Below are 17,958 nucleotides of genomic sequence, written 5' to 3' on the forward strand. Positions count from 1 at the left end.
CAATGCAAAGACCTTTTTTCCCTGAGCTATCTGAAAGTACGTTGCTTGCCTGATGCCCTATGCCTTGAGTATTTCAGTGTGTATTTCCCGCAGACATTCTCCTTCACAACCACAATACAACCATCACCTGCTATCATCCACCAAGTGGACCCTATTCGAGTTTCTCCAATTGTCCCAATAACATTTTCATGGCAAAAGGATACAGTTCAGAATCATGCTTTTCATTTTGTTGCCATGTCTCTCTAGTCTCCTCCATTCTGGAACAGATCCTCAATCTTTCCTTGACTTTTATGATTTTGACACTTTTAAAGATTAAAGGCCAATTATTTTATAAAATGTCCCTCCATTTGGGTTTCTCTGACGTTTTCTCATGACCTGATTCAGGTGATGTATCTTTGGCAGTAATATCACAGAAGCGATGCTGTGTTCGTCTCATCCCATCTTCTAAGTTGGCACATGTTTTCTATTTGTTCCATTACTGATGATGCCCATTTAAGTTACTTTATTAAGGTGGTATCTTCCAAGCTTCTCTGTAGAGTTGCTCTTTCCCCTCTTTGCAGTTAATAAGTATTATATGGGGAGGTATTTTGAAACTATATAAATATCCCATTCCTCATCAAACTTTCAATGTATTCATTTATTTATTTATATCATATAGACTTTTGGTCTTCTGTTTTACTCAATGGGTTATAATCCATTACTATCATTAATTTGATGCTCAAACTGTCTTTGATTTGGCAAGTGGCAGCCCCTTCAAGCTGGCTTCTGTGTCTCCTTGACACATCCCCTTTGTTCTTTGATCATTTTCCTGCTTTCCGGAACATGCCTCCAAGGAACCTTGATTTCTTTTGGTGGAAAATGGAATTCAGAAGCCAAGAGTTGTGCACTGGATGTATGCGTTGATAATAGAGTATGACTGCTCCCAGGCCTTCTCAGTGGACAGAGTTAGGGAATATGTGTAAATATAATAATATGGGTATGTATACACACATTACATCAAAATTTACTTCTATATATCTATATCTGTATCTCTCCCTCTCTCTTTCTATATATATGTGTATATATATATATATATATACGACCATGGACCCCTACCAGTACATCCAAATCCAGTCCAATGCTACCACAGAGTTCAATCTCATTTTCTCCCATTCATATTCATAGCTCCCTTTTCATTAATATATTTATATATTTAATGAATGCCCCTGTAGGAACCAATCTCCCACCTCCAACCCCATCCTTTCCTCTTGCAGACGCCCTCCTCTCCCCGCGTGGGCTCTGACTCCTCATTCTGGGCTGCCTCTTCTACATGGATCCCCTTCTCACTGGTTTGGGCTCTGGTATGGGGATACCAGGCTACTTAACTGCAAGAATGTCCTCCTCACTCTGCTCAGGCCTGACTCCCCATTCCAGACAGTCCCTCCTCCAAAACTCTTGGGAAGAGCACTGGACAAGGAAACACAGCCCAGGTTCTGTTTATTTCTGACACTGACTAGCTATGGGACTTTAGAAACGTCACCTTGGCTGAGTCTCATTGCCTCTCATCTGGACGACTGCCTGTTAACGGGTCTATGCACGTCTTCTCTGGGCCCCCCTCCAATCTGGCCTCCACACAAAATGTGTTCAAGTTGCTCCACCAAATAAAGACCAAATTCCTAAAGCAACCTGTGAGGCCCTGCTCGGTCCAGCCTTTATGAATTCTCTCGCTTCATCTCGCATTCTTTTCTTTCTCCCTAGTTACACTGTTATTCTCTTTAGTTACACTGGCCTTCTCTGGGTTCCTCGGAGGCACTGTGATGCTCCCCTGCTCTAGAAGGCTCTTCCCCAGGCACTCTCCCCACTTCCCCTCCCCTCCCCTCCACCTAACTAACTCCTAATTCATCCTTCAGGTCTCAGCTCAAGAGTTACCACCCCCTTGTCCAGAAGCTTTTCCCAAGTCCCCAGACTAGGTCAGGTCTCTTTTTTATGTACCCACTTAGAAACCTCTTGCTTTTTTCTGGGCACTTACCTCAATAATAATCATACATTTGTTGATGAGATTATTTAACTAAAATCTCTCTTCCACTAGACCATAAGCTCAGGGAGATCCCTAACTCTATCTGTTCTTACTCATCATAGTGTCTGCACACCCAGAACGGTGCTTCTTAGTACAGAGAAGGTACTAAAAAACTCCTCTCACAGTACCTGACACCTAGTGGGCACTGTGTGGGCACTTGTGAAATTTGAGTCCCTCTTCACAGGATTGTTTTGAGCATTAAATGACTTCGTGTGTAATGAACATGAAAGTGCTTTGCAAGCTGGAAAGTTCTGTGTAAATGGAAGGTTTCACTATAACTCCCACAGTCATTGATTTAAAACCTTGCCAACCTTCTGGAAAGTCTAAATAAATCATATCCCTTGTGTACATGCCTCTTTCCCATCTTAGAGATTCCTCCAGACTGGAGTGGAAAATAAGGGGTATTCAGCTTTTTTTTTTTTTTTTTGGTAAAACTTTGGAATTTTAATCAACTAGAGATGATATTTTCAGTAACACTTCAAAGAGGAGCCACCTTACTTATCTTGCCCCAACGCTGTCAGTGCTTTGGAACCCGGAGAACCTGGGTTCACATTCCAACTCCTTCTTTACTGGTTGGTGACCCTAGGCATCAAGCTCCTTCTCACCTCAGGGCCCTCACACATACTGTTCCTTCTGCCTGGAATGCTCTTTTCTCCATGGCTGACTTCTTTGCAACCTTCAGTTTCCTGCTTAAATGTCTCCTTCTCAGAGAGGTGTTCCCTAATCATCCAAAATAGGTTTCTCCCTGCTTTTTCTTTTGTTGTTGTTGTTGTTATTGTTTTGAGGAAGATTAGGCCTGAGCTAACATCTGCTGCCAATCTTCCTGTTTTTGCTGAGGAAGACTGGCCCTGAGCTAACATCCGTGCCTATCTTCCTCTACTTTATATGTGGGACGCCTGCCACAGCGTGGCTTGACAAGCAGTACGTAGGTCCACACCTGGGATCCGAACTGGCAAACCCTGGGCCGCTGACGTGGAACATGCGAACTTAACTGCTGCACCACTGGGCTGACCCCTCTCCCTGCTTTTTCTTGATAACTGTGCTCTGTTCATTTCCTTCATAGCATTTCATTTTTCATTTGTTTCTTGTGTACCTACTTCACTTAATTGTAAGCTCCTTAAGGTCAGGGATCACATCTGTTTTATTCACCAGCAAGCGCAGAGCATCTAGCAGAGTAGTAGAGACTCAAATAGGATGAATATATGGTTAAGTGAATGAATGAAGTTTCCTCCTCTGTAAATCCCTCCTCTGACATTTCTTTCACAGGGGGTTGGCAGACTTAAATCATAAATGCCAATGTCCTAGCATAGTGCACGGCAAATAGCTGGCCCACCGTAAGTACTGGTTCCCTTCTCTTCTGCTGGGTGCTCACAGCCACACCTTTGAATCACCTGTGACCACTTTATTCTGTGCTCCTTTCCTTTCATCACCAAGGGCTGCAAAATCTTCCCCCGTTATGTCTCTCAGATCTGCCATTAAGCCAGTGTAAGACTGTTGTCTCCCCCTTCAGATGAGTGCCATTGCTCCTGGCTGTCCTTCCTGTACCTACTCCATGACTGTTAAAATCACCCCTGAGGATAGTCTCACTTCCTTTGGCAGCTTTATGTCTCCACTACCTCCACTCCACCCCTACACCTCTCCAGGCGAGCAGTGTATATACAAGAGGCCATGCCTAAACTTACCACTCACTGGTCACAATCTTAGTTCTGACCTGCTCCTAACAGCCCATTCCTCTTACCTCACTATAGCCCGCTTTCTGAATTTTCAACCTCATAGTTTTTCTCCCAACTAGGCCTTTTTCTTTGGGATTGATGTTTGTAGTTGCTGCTTCAGCTTGGCCTCGAGCCTTCTTTCTTTGGCATTACTTGGAATAAGAACTGGACAATGAACATTTAAAATTTCCGATGTATGTCAATGCCCTCTACCAATCTTTTCCCCATCTAAACAATCTTAGCTAAGAGTCACTTGCTTCTTTAAATTTGAGAGGGTCTCAGTCTAAAGCTCTCATTTTATAGACAAAACCCAAATGGAAGATGTGACTTGCCATGTTCACATGAGCCAGGATCGTGGACCTAGGCCCCTTGCTTCTAAACTAGTATTTTCCCATTTCAGTTTGAGCTTTGGTCAAGCAAAGCTACTTGCTTCCTTCTGTGGATTGCTTCTTCTTCACCTCGCCCCTTTAATTCACTGCCATGTGATTACAACTGGAATAAAACCATGCTTACCTGTGAACTAGGCCTGGGAGGAAGGACAGAGAAGAACAGAAGGGTGACTTATGAGAGGTTTATGTCCTCATCTCCTGACCCTTTATTGGTGCCATTTCTGCTGCAGCATCCATAATAGGAAATACTTCATACCCAGGGCATGCCTCCTCCCCTGCAGAAGGCTGTCAGAGTAGTTTTCTCTTCAGTTCTGACAACCTCCCCAGGAGACAAACAGGTAGACAGGAAACCATTATGTATCTTTACAGCTAAACAAAGTGTCAACAGTATCTGAATATTAGAAACGAAGGTGATTTTCACTTAGTAACTATGTGTTGTCCATTCTGGCTCCTAAATGTCTCTTGATCTGCTCCACCTTCATTCACTGCCTTATTCGGGCTCTTGTCAGGGCTTGTCTGAACTGTTTCAGAAGCCTTCCGCTTTTCTTCCTCCCCTCTGTTCCCTCCTCCACGTTGGCTCCAGAAGACCCTTCTGAATCTAAATCCAATTCTTTCTCCTTTTCTTAAAATGCTCTATTTTTTTTTCCACATGTATCAAGCTCCATCATGCAAGTCAGCTCAGCTGCTATAACAAATATCATAGATTCAGTGGCTTAAACAATGCACAGTTATTTCTCACAGTTCTGGAGGCTGGATGTCCACGATCAAAGTACCAGCAAATGCAGTATCTGAGGAGCGCCCACCTCCCAGCTTGTGGACAGCCACCTTCTCACTGTATCCTCACGTGGCCAAAAGAGAGATCCTCTCTCTTGTGTCTCTTCTTATAAAGGCACTAATCTCATTCATAAGGGCTCCACTTTCTGGATCTAATTACCTCCCAAGGGCCTCACCTCCAATTACATCACTTTGGGGATTAGGGCTTCGGCATATGAATTAAACATAACATTCAGTCCACAGCACTCACCATGCCTCTCCTCACTCCGTGTCCTCTCCACCCCATCCATAGAATTAAACACATCCTACTCTCTGCCACTTGCAAACCTTATGATGTTACTATCATTGCACTTACACTGTGTTATAAATATATTTGTTTTCACGTCACGCATGTGTTCCCCACTCATGTCCCCCAACTTGGCTGTAAATTTTTCAAAGGTAATGGCTTTAATCCATCTTTGAATCTCCATCACTCAACACAAGGCCTGGTACATAAAAGGAACTAAGTATACATATACATGTATTTTTTAATTGAGACATAATTCATCTACCATAAGATTCACCCTTTGAAAATACAATTCAATGGTTTTGGTGTATTCATAAGATTGTGCAACCATCACCACATCTAATTCCGGAACATTTTAGTCACCCCCAAATGGAACCCATACCATATTAGCAGTCACATCCCATTTCTCGACACCCACATTCCCTGGCCACCACTAATCTGCTTTCTGTCTCTATGGATTTACCTATCCTGGACATTTCATGTAAGTGGAATCACACAATATGTGGCCTTTTGTGTCTGGCTTCTTTCACTTAGCATAATGTTTTCCAGGTTCATCCATGTTGAGCATCTATCAGTACTCCATTCCTTTTGGTGACTGAATGATATTCCACTCATGGATTTGGATAGACCACATTTCGTATATCTACTCATCAGCTGATGGACATTCAACTTGTTTCTCTATTTTGGCTATTATGACTAGGCCACTGTGAACATTCGTGTACAAGTTTTTATGTGTCGATAAATGTTTGAGTAATCAATAAATGAGTGAGTGTGTGAGGACTCATGTTTCATCATGTGTTCTCTGGCCGGGATATGAATTATAACCTTCTTTACTTCTTTTGGGCAGGTCTGGGCCGGATTGTCCAGGCTGAGGAATATCTATGCCAAGCCCAGTGGACAGTCCTCAAGTCAACTGAATGCTCTTATGCCACCCACTCGTTACTGCATCGGAACCTGGGACTTCTCTATATGGCTAAGGAAAACTATGAGGAAGCCCGTTATCATCTGGCTAATGATGTAAACAAGTGAAATTATAACACGTGAATGTTTCTGAGAACAGCTCTGTTTAGTTTTTTGTGTGTTTGTTAACTGAGCATTTCTCTAAAACTTTCTGTTTACAACTGACTGGTTGGGTATTAGCGAGAACGCAACTTTATCAATTTGTGTCCAAGCCTTTCCTCTCCTGGCTGTGTGACCTTGGCCAGGTCACATCATTTCCACAACGTCACTTGCTGGATAAAGGGTTGCAGAACAGCATACTGGTTAGGACAGGGCTTTATTCCACTTCCAGCTCTGTCGTTTCACCAGCTGCATAGTCTTGGACAAATTATTTAACTTCTTTCATCACCGGTAAGACAGAAGTCATAAGCTAGTCTCTGCCTCATTGAGTCATTGCAGAGATTAAAACAGAACAATGCATGTGCAGCACTTTGGCGACTATTTTTATAAATAACATCACTGTCTCTAGTTTAGAGTGTGGCTATTAAATTTGAATGAGCTCAAGGTGTATGAAAGTGCTTTCTAGACTATAACACTCTGCAAATGTTAGATAGGATGATGAGGGTTATCTAGGTTTCTGTTAGGATTTCAGTATTGGATGATGTTATCAGAGAGAGGAGTTCCTGAGCCTGAAATCTGGATGAGGTTAGGGTCAGACTGTGTTCTCCACACAGGATGGTTCTCTCTTCAGCCTCCTCACTGGGCACTTCTCCCTCTCGTTGCTGCCACTGCACAAGGCCCGTAAAGTCACTGGAAACATTCTTGTGCTGGTTATTCTCCATGTCCCCTCATCCCAAATCCATTCTCTGCCCCTCCTCGGCCCTGGGAGGCTGGCCTCTACGGACCACACAACCTGGACTCCATTGCTCTCTGGCCTTGGTTGGGTTTGGAGAGTGAGAGGCATGGCAGGGGAGTGGAGGTTGGGAGAGGAGAGAGGTTGGGCATTTACTCTCTCTGCTGCCTTTCTGCCCCAGCCCACTTCTGGCCAGGGCCGTGTTCCTCTGTGGCCACAGCCCATGTGTGGTAGCCTTTTTCATTGTTCTAGCTCTGCCCTGGTGACCCTGCTCTCTCCTTTGGCTCCTTCAGGAGGCAAGATGGTAATAGTTTCTTGCTGTTGATGGCCCCTCATGCTTCCCCAGCTCTCATTGGTTCCTTAACTCTTCTACACCTCTGTAAATAATCCTTTCATTAAACTGTCTTCAGGTAATCCTTTTGAGGGTGCCATCTGTTTCCACCTGGAGCCTGACTAATACATTTTAATATTCTGAATGAATGAGATAATTCTTCATTTGTGCTTTCTTTTTATACTTGACCCCTCCAATAAATTGAGCAGAGGCGCATTCTGTCTTGAGCTGCGCCACACAGAATTAGATCAAGCTCGATTCCTCAGCCTAGGTTTTTTAACAAAACAAAACAAAACACAGCTTTATTGATACATACCCTAAAATTTACCCGTTTTAGATGTCCAGTTCAATGATTTTAATAAATTTACAGAGTTTTGCAGCCATCAGCACAGTCCAGTTTTAGAACATTTCCATCACCCCAAAGAAATCCCTCATATCCACTTACAGTCATTTCTCATTCCCACTCTCAGCCCCAGGCAAACGCTTTCTGTCTCTCTAGATTTGCCTTTTCTGGACATTTCATATAAACAGAATCATATGTGGTCTTTTGCCTCTGACTTCTTTCACTTAGTGTCATTATTTTGAGATTCATCGTGTGGTTGTCTCAATACCTCATTCCTTTTATTACTGAGTAGTATTTCGTCACCTGGATATACCATGATTTGTTTATCAATTCATCAGTTGATGGACATTTGGGTTGTTTCCACTTTTTGGTTATGATGAATAATGCTGCTATGAACATTTGTGTATAAGTCTTTGTGTGGACACGTTTTCATTTCTCTTGGGTATCTACCTAAGAATGGAATTGCTGGCTCATATAATAATGCTATGTTTAACTTTTCGAGGACTGCCAGACTGTTTTCCACCGAGGCTGTACCAGTTCATATTCCCACTAGCAATGTACAAGGGTTCTATTTTCTCTATATCCTCACCAATCCTTGTTATTTTATGCCTTTTTGATCATAGCCATTCTAATGTGTGTGAAATTGTTTCTCATTGTGGTTTTATTTTGCACTTCCTTAATGACTAATAATTTTGAGCATCATTTCATGTGCTTATTAACCATTGGGATATCTTTTTGGAGACATGTCTATTCAGATCCTTTGCCCATTTTTTAATTGTTGTAACTTTCTTTATATATTCTGGATACAAGTTCTTTATCAGATGTATGATTTACAAAGAGAACTCTAGTAATCTTCTTCCTTCTGCTATAGATTTATTTTGCCAGTTGTGCATTTGGAACAGAGGACATCAGGACCTCAGGAGGCTATTTTCACCTAGCTAATATCTTCTATGGCCTTAAAAAGTTGGACCGGGCAGACACACTGTACACCAAGGTGAGCTGGGGGATGTGGAAGCTGAGCCTTGACACTTAGGCCTTGTATCTTACAACCAGTATCAGACCATTCATGAGAAATTTGGGGCGGAGAGATGAAGTCACTTGCCCCATGTCACGTAGCCTGATACATGATATATTCCACTTTTCTTTCTTCCTGCTTCCCCACTACCAAAATAGACCTGTCCTTAGTATCCATAGGGCAGTTAACAAATAATAAATGATGGGTCAATAAGAACCAAACAGACTGCCCTATGCTCTGTCATCCCCATAGGAGCAAGCATACTGGGGTGTGTGATAGAGGAGGAGATAAGATTTTAAGGGAAAATTATTGCTGAAATGTTCTATGAAGGGATCAAAGAACATGAGAGTATTTTACAATTTCTATCTTTACATGTAAAATATTCGAAGCTGTTTCCAATATATTAAAATGTTGGTTATTTTCATACAGAAACACTTCACTTAGCAACCAACCATTTCTGTGTATGATATAGGCGCTCATCCTGTGACCGTTTATTCGTATTTTAGGCCCGACTGTGAGGAAGGAGCATTGTGGTGTAGCCAAAAAGAAATGAGCTTTGGAGTCAGGCAGACTTGAATATAAATCCTGGCTGTGCCACATGGCAGCTCTCACCAAAGTCAACTGTGATCTTAACTTCTCTGAGCCTCAGTTTATTTATCTATTAAATGGGAATAATGAGAATATGACCTCAATTGGGATGTTGTGAGGATGTAAAGGTTTCGTTGTACGCGCTCAACAAATGGTAGCTATTATTATTAGACTCCACCGGGGCTGTCCCCCAATCAGCCTGCCTCCTGCCCTTTGCTGCCCAATGCTTGTCACACTCACTTTGGCCAGGTCTGTTTGGGCTCCTAAGGCTCCCCCTGCCTCTGGGCACAATGAGAGAGGGAGTCTGCAGACTGTCAGGAAACCTGGCCAGAGGTGCTGCCCTCTCAACTGGTGGGTCCGATGGCTAAGGTCTGGCCTGCTTGTCTGATTGCCATCTCCTTTCCCAACAGGTCTCTGAGATCTGGAATAAATATTTGAACAATCACTATCAAGTCCTCTCGCAGGCTCGCATCCAACAAATAGATTTACTGGGCAAACGATTTGAGACCGACACTGGCTTGGGTAAGTGGCAGCTCTCCCTAAGAAGCAGAGCAGTGACGTCATCCCTCCTAATCCACAGGCCTTGCCCCAAGAGGGAGAGCGGCTGTCCCTGCCATGGAGCACATCAGAGCCATCTTCCCCATTTTGCTGATGGAGAAACTGAGACAGGGCCTCAAAGGGATTTGACCAGTATTGGGAAGAATTCACATCCCTAGCATCACACACAGCCCTTCAGGGTATTAATAAAGGACGGATTTGGAGGGGAAAATACCCTGCCAGAGGCCCATGTGATTCACGCAGAGCATCCATTTCTTGGTGTTATCCCTCCAGGGCACACCAGCCGAGGCAGACTGCGCGGATGGCGCATTGCTCATTTATTTGTTCTGCTGTGTTATCTTCTTCCTTTACTGGACAGCGAGCTTCTCAGTGGCAGGGCTGAGTTTGATTCATCTCACTGCCCCCGGGCTCCCCAAAGGGCTGAGTGTTGAGTAGCACTGTACAACATCATTCCCCCTGAGATAATGACAAGAGACAGAGGATCTAGTTTCTGCTCAAAAAAGACATACAGTGTAGGTGGTGCGACAGAACCCATGTGAAATACCAAAAGAAAATTTCTATGAGTACCAATTATGTTACAAGGGGAGTCCCAGCACGAAGAGGTGAGGATAGTTGGATGGTGTGGAAGAGGGAAGACTTCTTGGAGGAGAGGTTTTGAGCTAAGGTTTAAAAAATTAATAACTTTATTGGGTTTTCTCTCATTATAAAAGTGGTTCACGTTAAAGCAGAAAACTTGGAAATCAGATATCCAACCTTAACATTGTGGTATCTGTCGTTGTTTGTCTTTTTCTCTAAGCCTAGTACTTAAAAAGTGCTGTTAAGTACCTGGCCCATAATAACTCATAATAAGTCAATAAATAGTGACTAAAGTAGGACCAAAGACTGCTGGGGAAGTTGTGGACAGACTCGTGTGGGGGAAGTGGAAGGCTATTGCTTAAGCATCTGTGGATTTAGGGGAGAAGGATGAAGCTGCTGCAGCTGTAAGAAGCCCCCGCTCCTTCCTCTTGCTGTAGAGCAGAAGCTGAGCTGGACCCAAGGGATCCTGCTGTGACGAATTCCCACTGCCTGGGAGCCTGAGAGATCTGATTCAGGACTCTGAAAGAGAGAAACCCTAGCGACTCTGGGACCTGTAGGAATGAACATTTTTTTAGGTTACTCTGATAATGACATGCGAGGCAGCGCTGGAGAACATTCCACCTTCCTGCTCAGCCCGGGGTGGCAGTTCTCCAGCTGGGGAACTGCCTGTGCTTTGTGCTCCCTCCACCAGTGCCCCTGTGAGGAGGCCTCGGAAGGCCTGGAGCCCGAACAGCTCAGTGCTTATCGCTGAGGGAGACTCAGTTGCCCCCAGGGCTGTTTCTTCTTCCCTCCCTTTCCACTGCAGATGAAGCCCAGGAAGCAGAAGCCATTCGGATCCTGACTTCAATCTGGAACATTCGAGAATCTACCTCTGACACAGCCCCCCAAAAAACTATCTTTGTTCTGAAAACCCTGGTCATGCTTTACCACCTGATGATGAATTCTTCAAAGGCAAGTTTCCCTAGAGAAGCAGCATGTCTTAAATGGAGAAATGCCTCTGGTTGAATTTAGCTATGTTTTGCCCAGTCACACTAGTTTTTGCCCTCAGAGTAAGCCCTCACTCCAGAAAAGTTCAGTTGCTCCTCATATTTCTCATTTGTTGAGTCCAGCCTGCATAATGGAAACTGGGTTGTCTTCTTCCTTCAAAGGAGCCTTCCCAGGGTTGCATAGGTAAACTGAGGCTGGGGCGGTGCTGGGAAGTCGGCAGGACATGAGGGCTCTGGGGAGTCTTTGGAGGAATGGTGTAGTAGCTCTAACTACGCTCAGTTAGTGAGTTCCTTGTTGCTGGAGGGATCCAGGTGGAAATGGGTTGCCATGAAATGACTGAAAAGGTGATCGTTTCTGAGTGCTTATTACATGCCAGACACTGGTCTAGGTATTTTACATGAATTATCATATTTCTCATACCAACCTTATGAAGTAGGTGTTTCACTATTCCCACTTTGCAGATAAGGAAACTGAGGCACAGGGAGGGCCCACTATTTGTCCAAATTCTTACAGAAAGTAAGTGGCAAATCTCAGGTTTATTGATTTATTGATGAGCTGATTCACTCATTCATTGAAGTATTTATTGAGCATCTACATTTGCAAGGCACTGTTTCAGGGCCTGGGGCTGCAGTGGTGAAGCTCCAGCTTAGTTCCCTGTCTCCGTGGAACTTACGTGTTTTGGGAGGAGGGGAAGTCACAATAAACAAGTGAACATATAAATGTTTACTGTAACTTCAGATAGCGAATAGCGCTACAAAGAAAAATAAGGCAGGTAAGGAGACAGAGAGAGGGAGGGCCAATTAGCGGAAGCCTTTCTGTGTGGGTGACACAGAAAATTTGAAATTCCTTTCCCCCCTCTCTCCCTTCCTCTGTCCCTTTCTTCCTTCTTTCCTTTCTGCAGCAAACTTTTACTAAGCACCTACTGTGTACCAGGGCCTGGAGTAGCTCACAGCCAGTGGGTTATAATAGAGGTGATAGAGAAGCCCAGGGCACTGTGGGAGCTCAAAGGAGAGACTCTAACCCCACCTGGGATGGGTGAGTTTCCAAGTTTACATTGGACAGAACCTCTTTTCTACAGTTCAGGGTCCAACTTTCTGCTGTATACTTAGGAAATCATTACCCCAAGGTGTTAGATCTACCAGAGGTCCTTAGAGAAAAGGGACACATCTGTTTACTCAAGACTGGCCCTCATTTCCTTCAGGTCTTTGCTCACTTTTCTTCTTTTCAATGAAGCTTTCCCTGTAGTTTCCGTCTAAAATTACGAAACCCCACTGCCACCCCTGATGCTTCCTATCCCCCTTCCTGCTTTATTTTTTTCCCTTAGCATGTATCACTATTTAAGATACTATCAGTTTTACTTAGATATCTTGTTTATTTCCCCTCTCTCCTACTACACTGTAAGTTCCACGAGGGCAGGAATTTCTGCCTGTAGTCACAGTATCAGGAACATAACAGCCATTCAATAAATATTTCCTTATTCAAATTATTTGGACATTTGAATTATTGAATTCAAATTGAATTTGAATTATTATTCAAATATTTATTGAAAGAAAGGAAGGAGGAAGGAAGGAAGGGAGGGAGGGAAGGTGGGAGGGCAGGCACGCCAGAGTCTGTCCCAAGGTGTCCTGTGAAGCCTCTGTCCAAGTCTCACTCTGGGCCACATGGCCCTCAGGATGGCAGTTTACTTGTGGTGCCTGGCACCTCTGTGCCTCCCAGTGTTGGTTCAAAAGGCTTATAAGATCCTACCAAGAGCTCGCTTTGCTAAGAAGCTGTGCTTTCTTAGTTCTTAGTTTGTCAAACTCAGTGTGTTTTTCTGGTGCCCCCTGCCCCACCCAGCACACGTGTGGCTGGCTGTAAGGACCAAGTGTGTGTTCACAGGTTCCCAACAAGAGCTCAGTGGCTGGTGTGAGACGCTGATGGGTCCTTTCCCATGTTTCCAGGGTTGGGTGCGGAGGGGGCTTCCCAATGTAATGCTTTCCTGTGATGACCTCCTTTTGCCACTGCAATTCTAATCCAGGCACAAGAATATGCCATGAGAGCCCTCGATCTAGCCAGAGAGCAACAGCTCAGTGACCAGGAACAGAACTCCATTCAAGACTTACTCAGTCTCATCTCAGCTGAAGACGCCCATCCCGTTACTTAGTGCCCTATGAGCTGCACGTCAGGGGCTCTTCATGGAGTTGTTGAACGTCTGCTACAGTCCGGCCTTGCACAACTGCTTCGAGGTGCCTGACTTGCTGAGGTTCCCACCCTCTCCCCCTGTGACTGCACAAATACCTGTGTTTCTGTTCTTGCACAGCATACGCGAGGGAATGGAGAGCTTTAGGCACAGGGATCAGTAAAACGGTTGGTTATCATGACCTCTGCACTTGGTTTATTGTGACTTTGTATGACTTTGAGTAACGTGCTGTCAGCTCGCTAATATGTATTTGTAATTAAACTGCAAATAGTTTATCATATTTCCCAGAAGTTTCCCAGGGATGCATGTTTCATAGATCTTTGCCAAAGAAGGGGGTAGGGAATAAAGCTATAATTGGAGCAAAGTTTCTCTATTATACTGGCATTGAGTTAACATTAATCTGAAGGAGACTGTGATTAAAAAGTCCATTATAATTTCTAGAGCAATCACTAAGAAAATTACTCTAAAAAAATAGTTAAAAATCAACAAAGTAATTAAAATGGTACACTAGGAAAGATCCACTCAGTGCAAAAGAAGGCAGTAAAGGAGGAATAAAGGAACAAGGACAGAAGACATACAGACAACAAAAAGCAAAATGCAGACATAAATCATACGCCTTTGCCGGAGAAGGCCCCGGGCCTTGCAAGGAGCCCCAGCATGGGCTGGCTGAGACACCATTCCAGGCTGGTGCCTTTCTTTTCTGAGACGATGATTTGAAGCAGATGTGAGCCATCTGTACTGTCTAGGGGAGAAGCGCTCTGAAAGGCCCCCTGTGATTTAGGGGATGGAGTGCAGGCCTTGGAGTCAGACGAGCCTGGGTTCAAATCCCAGCTGTCACTTAATAGCTTTGTGACCTTGATCCCCCCATAATCTCATTCATTATTGTGTAAAATGGCCCAGTTGTGGCCATGGCTGTATCAGCTTGTCCCATTGATGACTCTGGCCATTCAGAACATCCTTTTTTCCTCCAGACTCACCAAGCAGCCTGCCCTCTGCTTAGCGTTCTGCTTCCCGGGTAGATCTGTACCCAGGGAGAGGATATGCAAGTCAAGGACCTGTCGGAAAGTTTTATGTTCCTCACTGTAAGTTAATTCACTCTGACACATAGAATAAAAATATGTCAGATGGACCACCCTTCAGGTCTAGGTAAAATCCGCTGGAACCCCAATTCCATACCTTGGGCATTCTTATGCTTCTCTGAAATGTCTATGAAGCCCCAGGGTCTTACTTCTCTACCAGCTGTCTCTTGCTCCAATTTTCAGCTTCAATTTCATCAACACAATCCTTTCTTGATTCTCACCCCAACCCCAAATCTGAGCCAGCTCTTTCAGTAGATGCTTAACCAAGACTGGAGGGGTGAGGAGAGGAATCAACCACTCTTCAGCAGATCATTCAAAAGAAAATATTAGAATTTCCCTATTCTAAGAAAGCCCTTCAGAGTTCATTTCGTTAAACTCTAGCTCTCTTCTTTAATATTCATTGGCCCCTTTCTCCTCCCCACCCGCCCCCCCCCCCCCCCCGTCCCTTACCTATTCTCTTTTCTCTCCACCCCTGAATTCTTCATGAATCCTTCCCCACTGAGTATATTTACAAAACTATTGTTTAAATTAAATTAAATGTATTCTTCCTGTTGATTGATTTTCCTCTTGAATATGGGCCATAATTGTCTGGTTTTTCAAGTCTAGTAATTTAATTTTCAGTCTTTCTGCTTTTCTAATACTTACATTTTTTTTTTAAAGATTGGCACCTGAGCTAACAACTGTTGCCAATCTTTTTTTTTTTTTTTATTGCTTTTTCTCACCAAATCCCCCCAGTACATAGTTGTATATTTTAGTTGTGGGTCCTTCTATTTGTGGCACATGAGATGCCACCTCAACATGGCCTGATGAGCAGTGCCATGTCTGTATCCAGGATCTGAAGTGGTGAAACTCTGGGCCGCCGAAGTGGACTGCGCAAACTTAACCACTCGGCCATGGGGCCAGCCCCTAATACTTGCATTTAAGGCTATAAGTTTTCCTCTAAATACTGCTTTAGTTGATCCCACATATTATGAAATGAAATATTTTTATAGTTATTTTGTTCTAAATATTTCTTAATTTTTATGACTCACGAGTCTTTTAGAAGTATGATTCTTAAATGATGATGACTTCAATTACTTCTTTGTTGTTGATTTCTAGTTTAATTTCATTGAGGTCATAAAATATGCTGTGTCCAATTTTGCTTTTAGAAATTGGTTGAGATTTGCTTTATGGCCCAGGATATGGTTATTATTTGTAAATGTTCTGTGTGTGCTAGAAGAGAATGGAATTATTGGGCTCAGTCCCCTATTTGTGTCCATTAAATCAAATTTCTTCATATTTTCATATCTTGTATATCCTGGCTGAATTCTTTATTTCTGAGAAAGGTATATAAAGTCCATCCAATATGACTGTGGATGTATCTATTTTTCCCTGTAGTTCTGTTAAATCTTTGCTTTCTACATTTTGAGGCTTCGTTATGAGGCAAGTACAAATTTAAATATTGTATTTTCCTGGGGAATTGAATCTTTATTTTTTGTATTATGAAGTGATTCTCTTTATCTCTAGTCAATTTTGATATTAATTTTGATATTAATGTAGCTACACCTATTTCCTTTGGGGCTGGGTTGCTTGTTATCAGTTGGCATCATCACTTACCTCTGCTTCAGCACTTACCTCTGCTCTGAAGGGGAATCTTGGAACTATAGTTCCTCATATCGCTTTCTTTTTATGATTCTGGATTCAATTTTGCCAATGAGGGGCAACTGCACAAGATTTGGAGGCTGGATGGGACGGAACAGCCATTAATTTTCTGAAAATCACCCGCTGTTGCTTTCCTGAAAGTAGATTTCCTGTGAAAGCCCCCTGATCTTTATCACCCAGCCATTTCAAAGATGTGTAAGCCTCTAATTCCCTGGATTAAATAAATCTCTTTACTCAAAATGCCTAGAGAGGCTTCTGTTTTCCCAACTAAACCCTGACTAAATATGTACCTAGCACAACTAGAGGCACTCACAACTAGAATACACAACTATGTACTGGGGGGCTTTGGGGAGAAAAAGAAGAAGAAGAAAAAAAGAAGACTGGCAAGAGTTGTTAATTCAGGTGCCCATCTTTAAAAAAAACCACACGTGTCTTTATCTTCTTGCAACCTTTTACTTTCAGACAATCTGTATCCTTATGTTTTGGATATATCTCTTGTAAAAATAATAGAATTAGATATTTTTATATCTGTAAATTTTAAAGAATCATTTAGTCAATTTATATCTTATTTATATGCTAAATTATTTGAGTTTAAATTTATGATCTTATTTTCTGCCTTCTATTTGCCCTGCATGTTCCATATTCCCCCTTCTTTCTTTTGGATTGATTATATATTCTTTCTCATTCCATTTTCTCCCTTCATCTGCTAGTTTGCGGGTTATATACCACGTTTATGTTCCTTCAGTATTACTCCAGAAATTCACATATTCATTTCTAACTTATCAAAGTCTAAACTTATTCAGGATGTTGACTCTTAAGTCTTTAAAACCTTTTAACTCTATTTGCTTCTCCCTAACTTATATATTATTACTGTTATTTATTTGAAATACATCTTAAACCCACAAGTCATAATTATTATTTTATAAAGTCATCATATTCTTCCTTGTTTTTCACACCCTCTGTTAGGGCTCACATTACATAAAAATACTTTTAGTATTTTCCATAGTGAGGGTTTGCTGATGGCAAATTCTCAGATTTTCTTTCTTTCATTAACCTGAAAATGTTTTATTTTGCCCTCATTTTTTTGACTTTTCAATGAAAATGTATTTCAATTTCCTATATGATACAGTGATACAGGACATAATCTCATTTACAAAGATCTCTGTAAAATGTGGTTTACTTGATCCAAAAAGATGTAAGCAGGTTGAAGAGAACCAGGGGTTCTGGAAGATAAGAGTGCCTATTATCTTCTCACCAGGGAATCACATCTTTCCTGAGCATCTCTGGCATTATTTGTTGGTGTGGAGCTGAGGGATCATCCCTGAAAGGCTGGGCTAAATTTTTTCTACTAGCAATTACATATGCATGTTACAAATTCTGTCCTGTTGTCAGTGAACCCCTGTTTAACAAAAATTCACTTTGACACTAACAACAAAGTAGCAGAAAGAGAAATTAAGAATACAATCCCATTTACAATTGCTACAAAAAGAATAAAATATCTAGGAATAAATTTAACCAAAGAGGTGAAAGACCTGTACACTAAAAACTATAAAACATTGTTGAAAGAAATTGAAGAAGATACAAAGAAATGGAAAGATATTCCATGTTCTTGGATTGGAAGAATTAACATAGTTAAAATGTCCATACTTCCC

The 17,958-nt window shown here is 42.5% G+C and overlaps 1 protein-coding gene across 18 annotated transcripts in view; it reads left to right on the forward strand.

The window, feature by feature from the left end:
- The window catches only part of ZMYND12 (zinc finger MYND-type containing 12), a 35,289-nt gene extending 21,339 nt beyond the window's left edge, over positions 1 to 13,950 (forward strand). For 11 of the 18 annotated variants that reach the window (XM_023632163.2, XM_023632174.2, XM_023632177.2 and 8 more), the window contains 5 exons: positions 6,065 to 6,234; positions 8,555 to 8,677; positions 9,697 to 9,808; positions 11,226 to 11,371; positions 13,425 to 13,950. In XM_023632163.2, coding sequence (XP_023487931.1) covers positions 6,065 to 6,234; positions 8,555 to 8,677; positions 9,697 to 9,808; positions 11,226 to 11,371; positions 13,425 to 13,550 — 677 coding nt within the window. In that variant the 3' untranslated portion in view covers positions 13,551 to 13,950. Of the gene's footprint in view, positions 1 to 6,064; positions 6,235 to 8,554; positions 8,678 to 9,696; positions 9,809 to 11,225; positions 11,372 to 12,308; positions 12,443 to 13,424 lie in introns of all 18 variants that reach the window. The other 7 variants (XM_070260217.1, XM_070260219.1, XM_070260222.1 and 4 more) reach the window with 2 other exon arrangements.
- Positions 13,951 to 17,958: the final 4,008 nt, after the last annotated feature.

This window comes from Equus caballus, chromosome 2 (assembly GCF_041296265.1).
Source record: "Equus caballus isolate H_3958 breed thoroughbred chromosome 2, TB-T2T, whole genome shotgun sequence".
In the NCBI taxonomy this organism is placed as follows: Eukaryota; Metazoa; Chordata; class Mammalia; order Perissodactyla; family Equidae; genus Equus; species Equus caballus.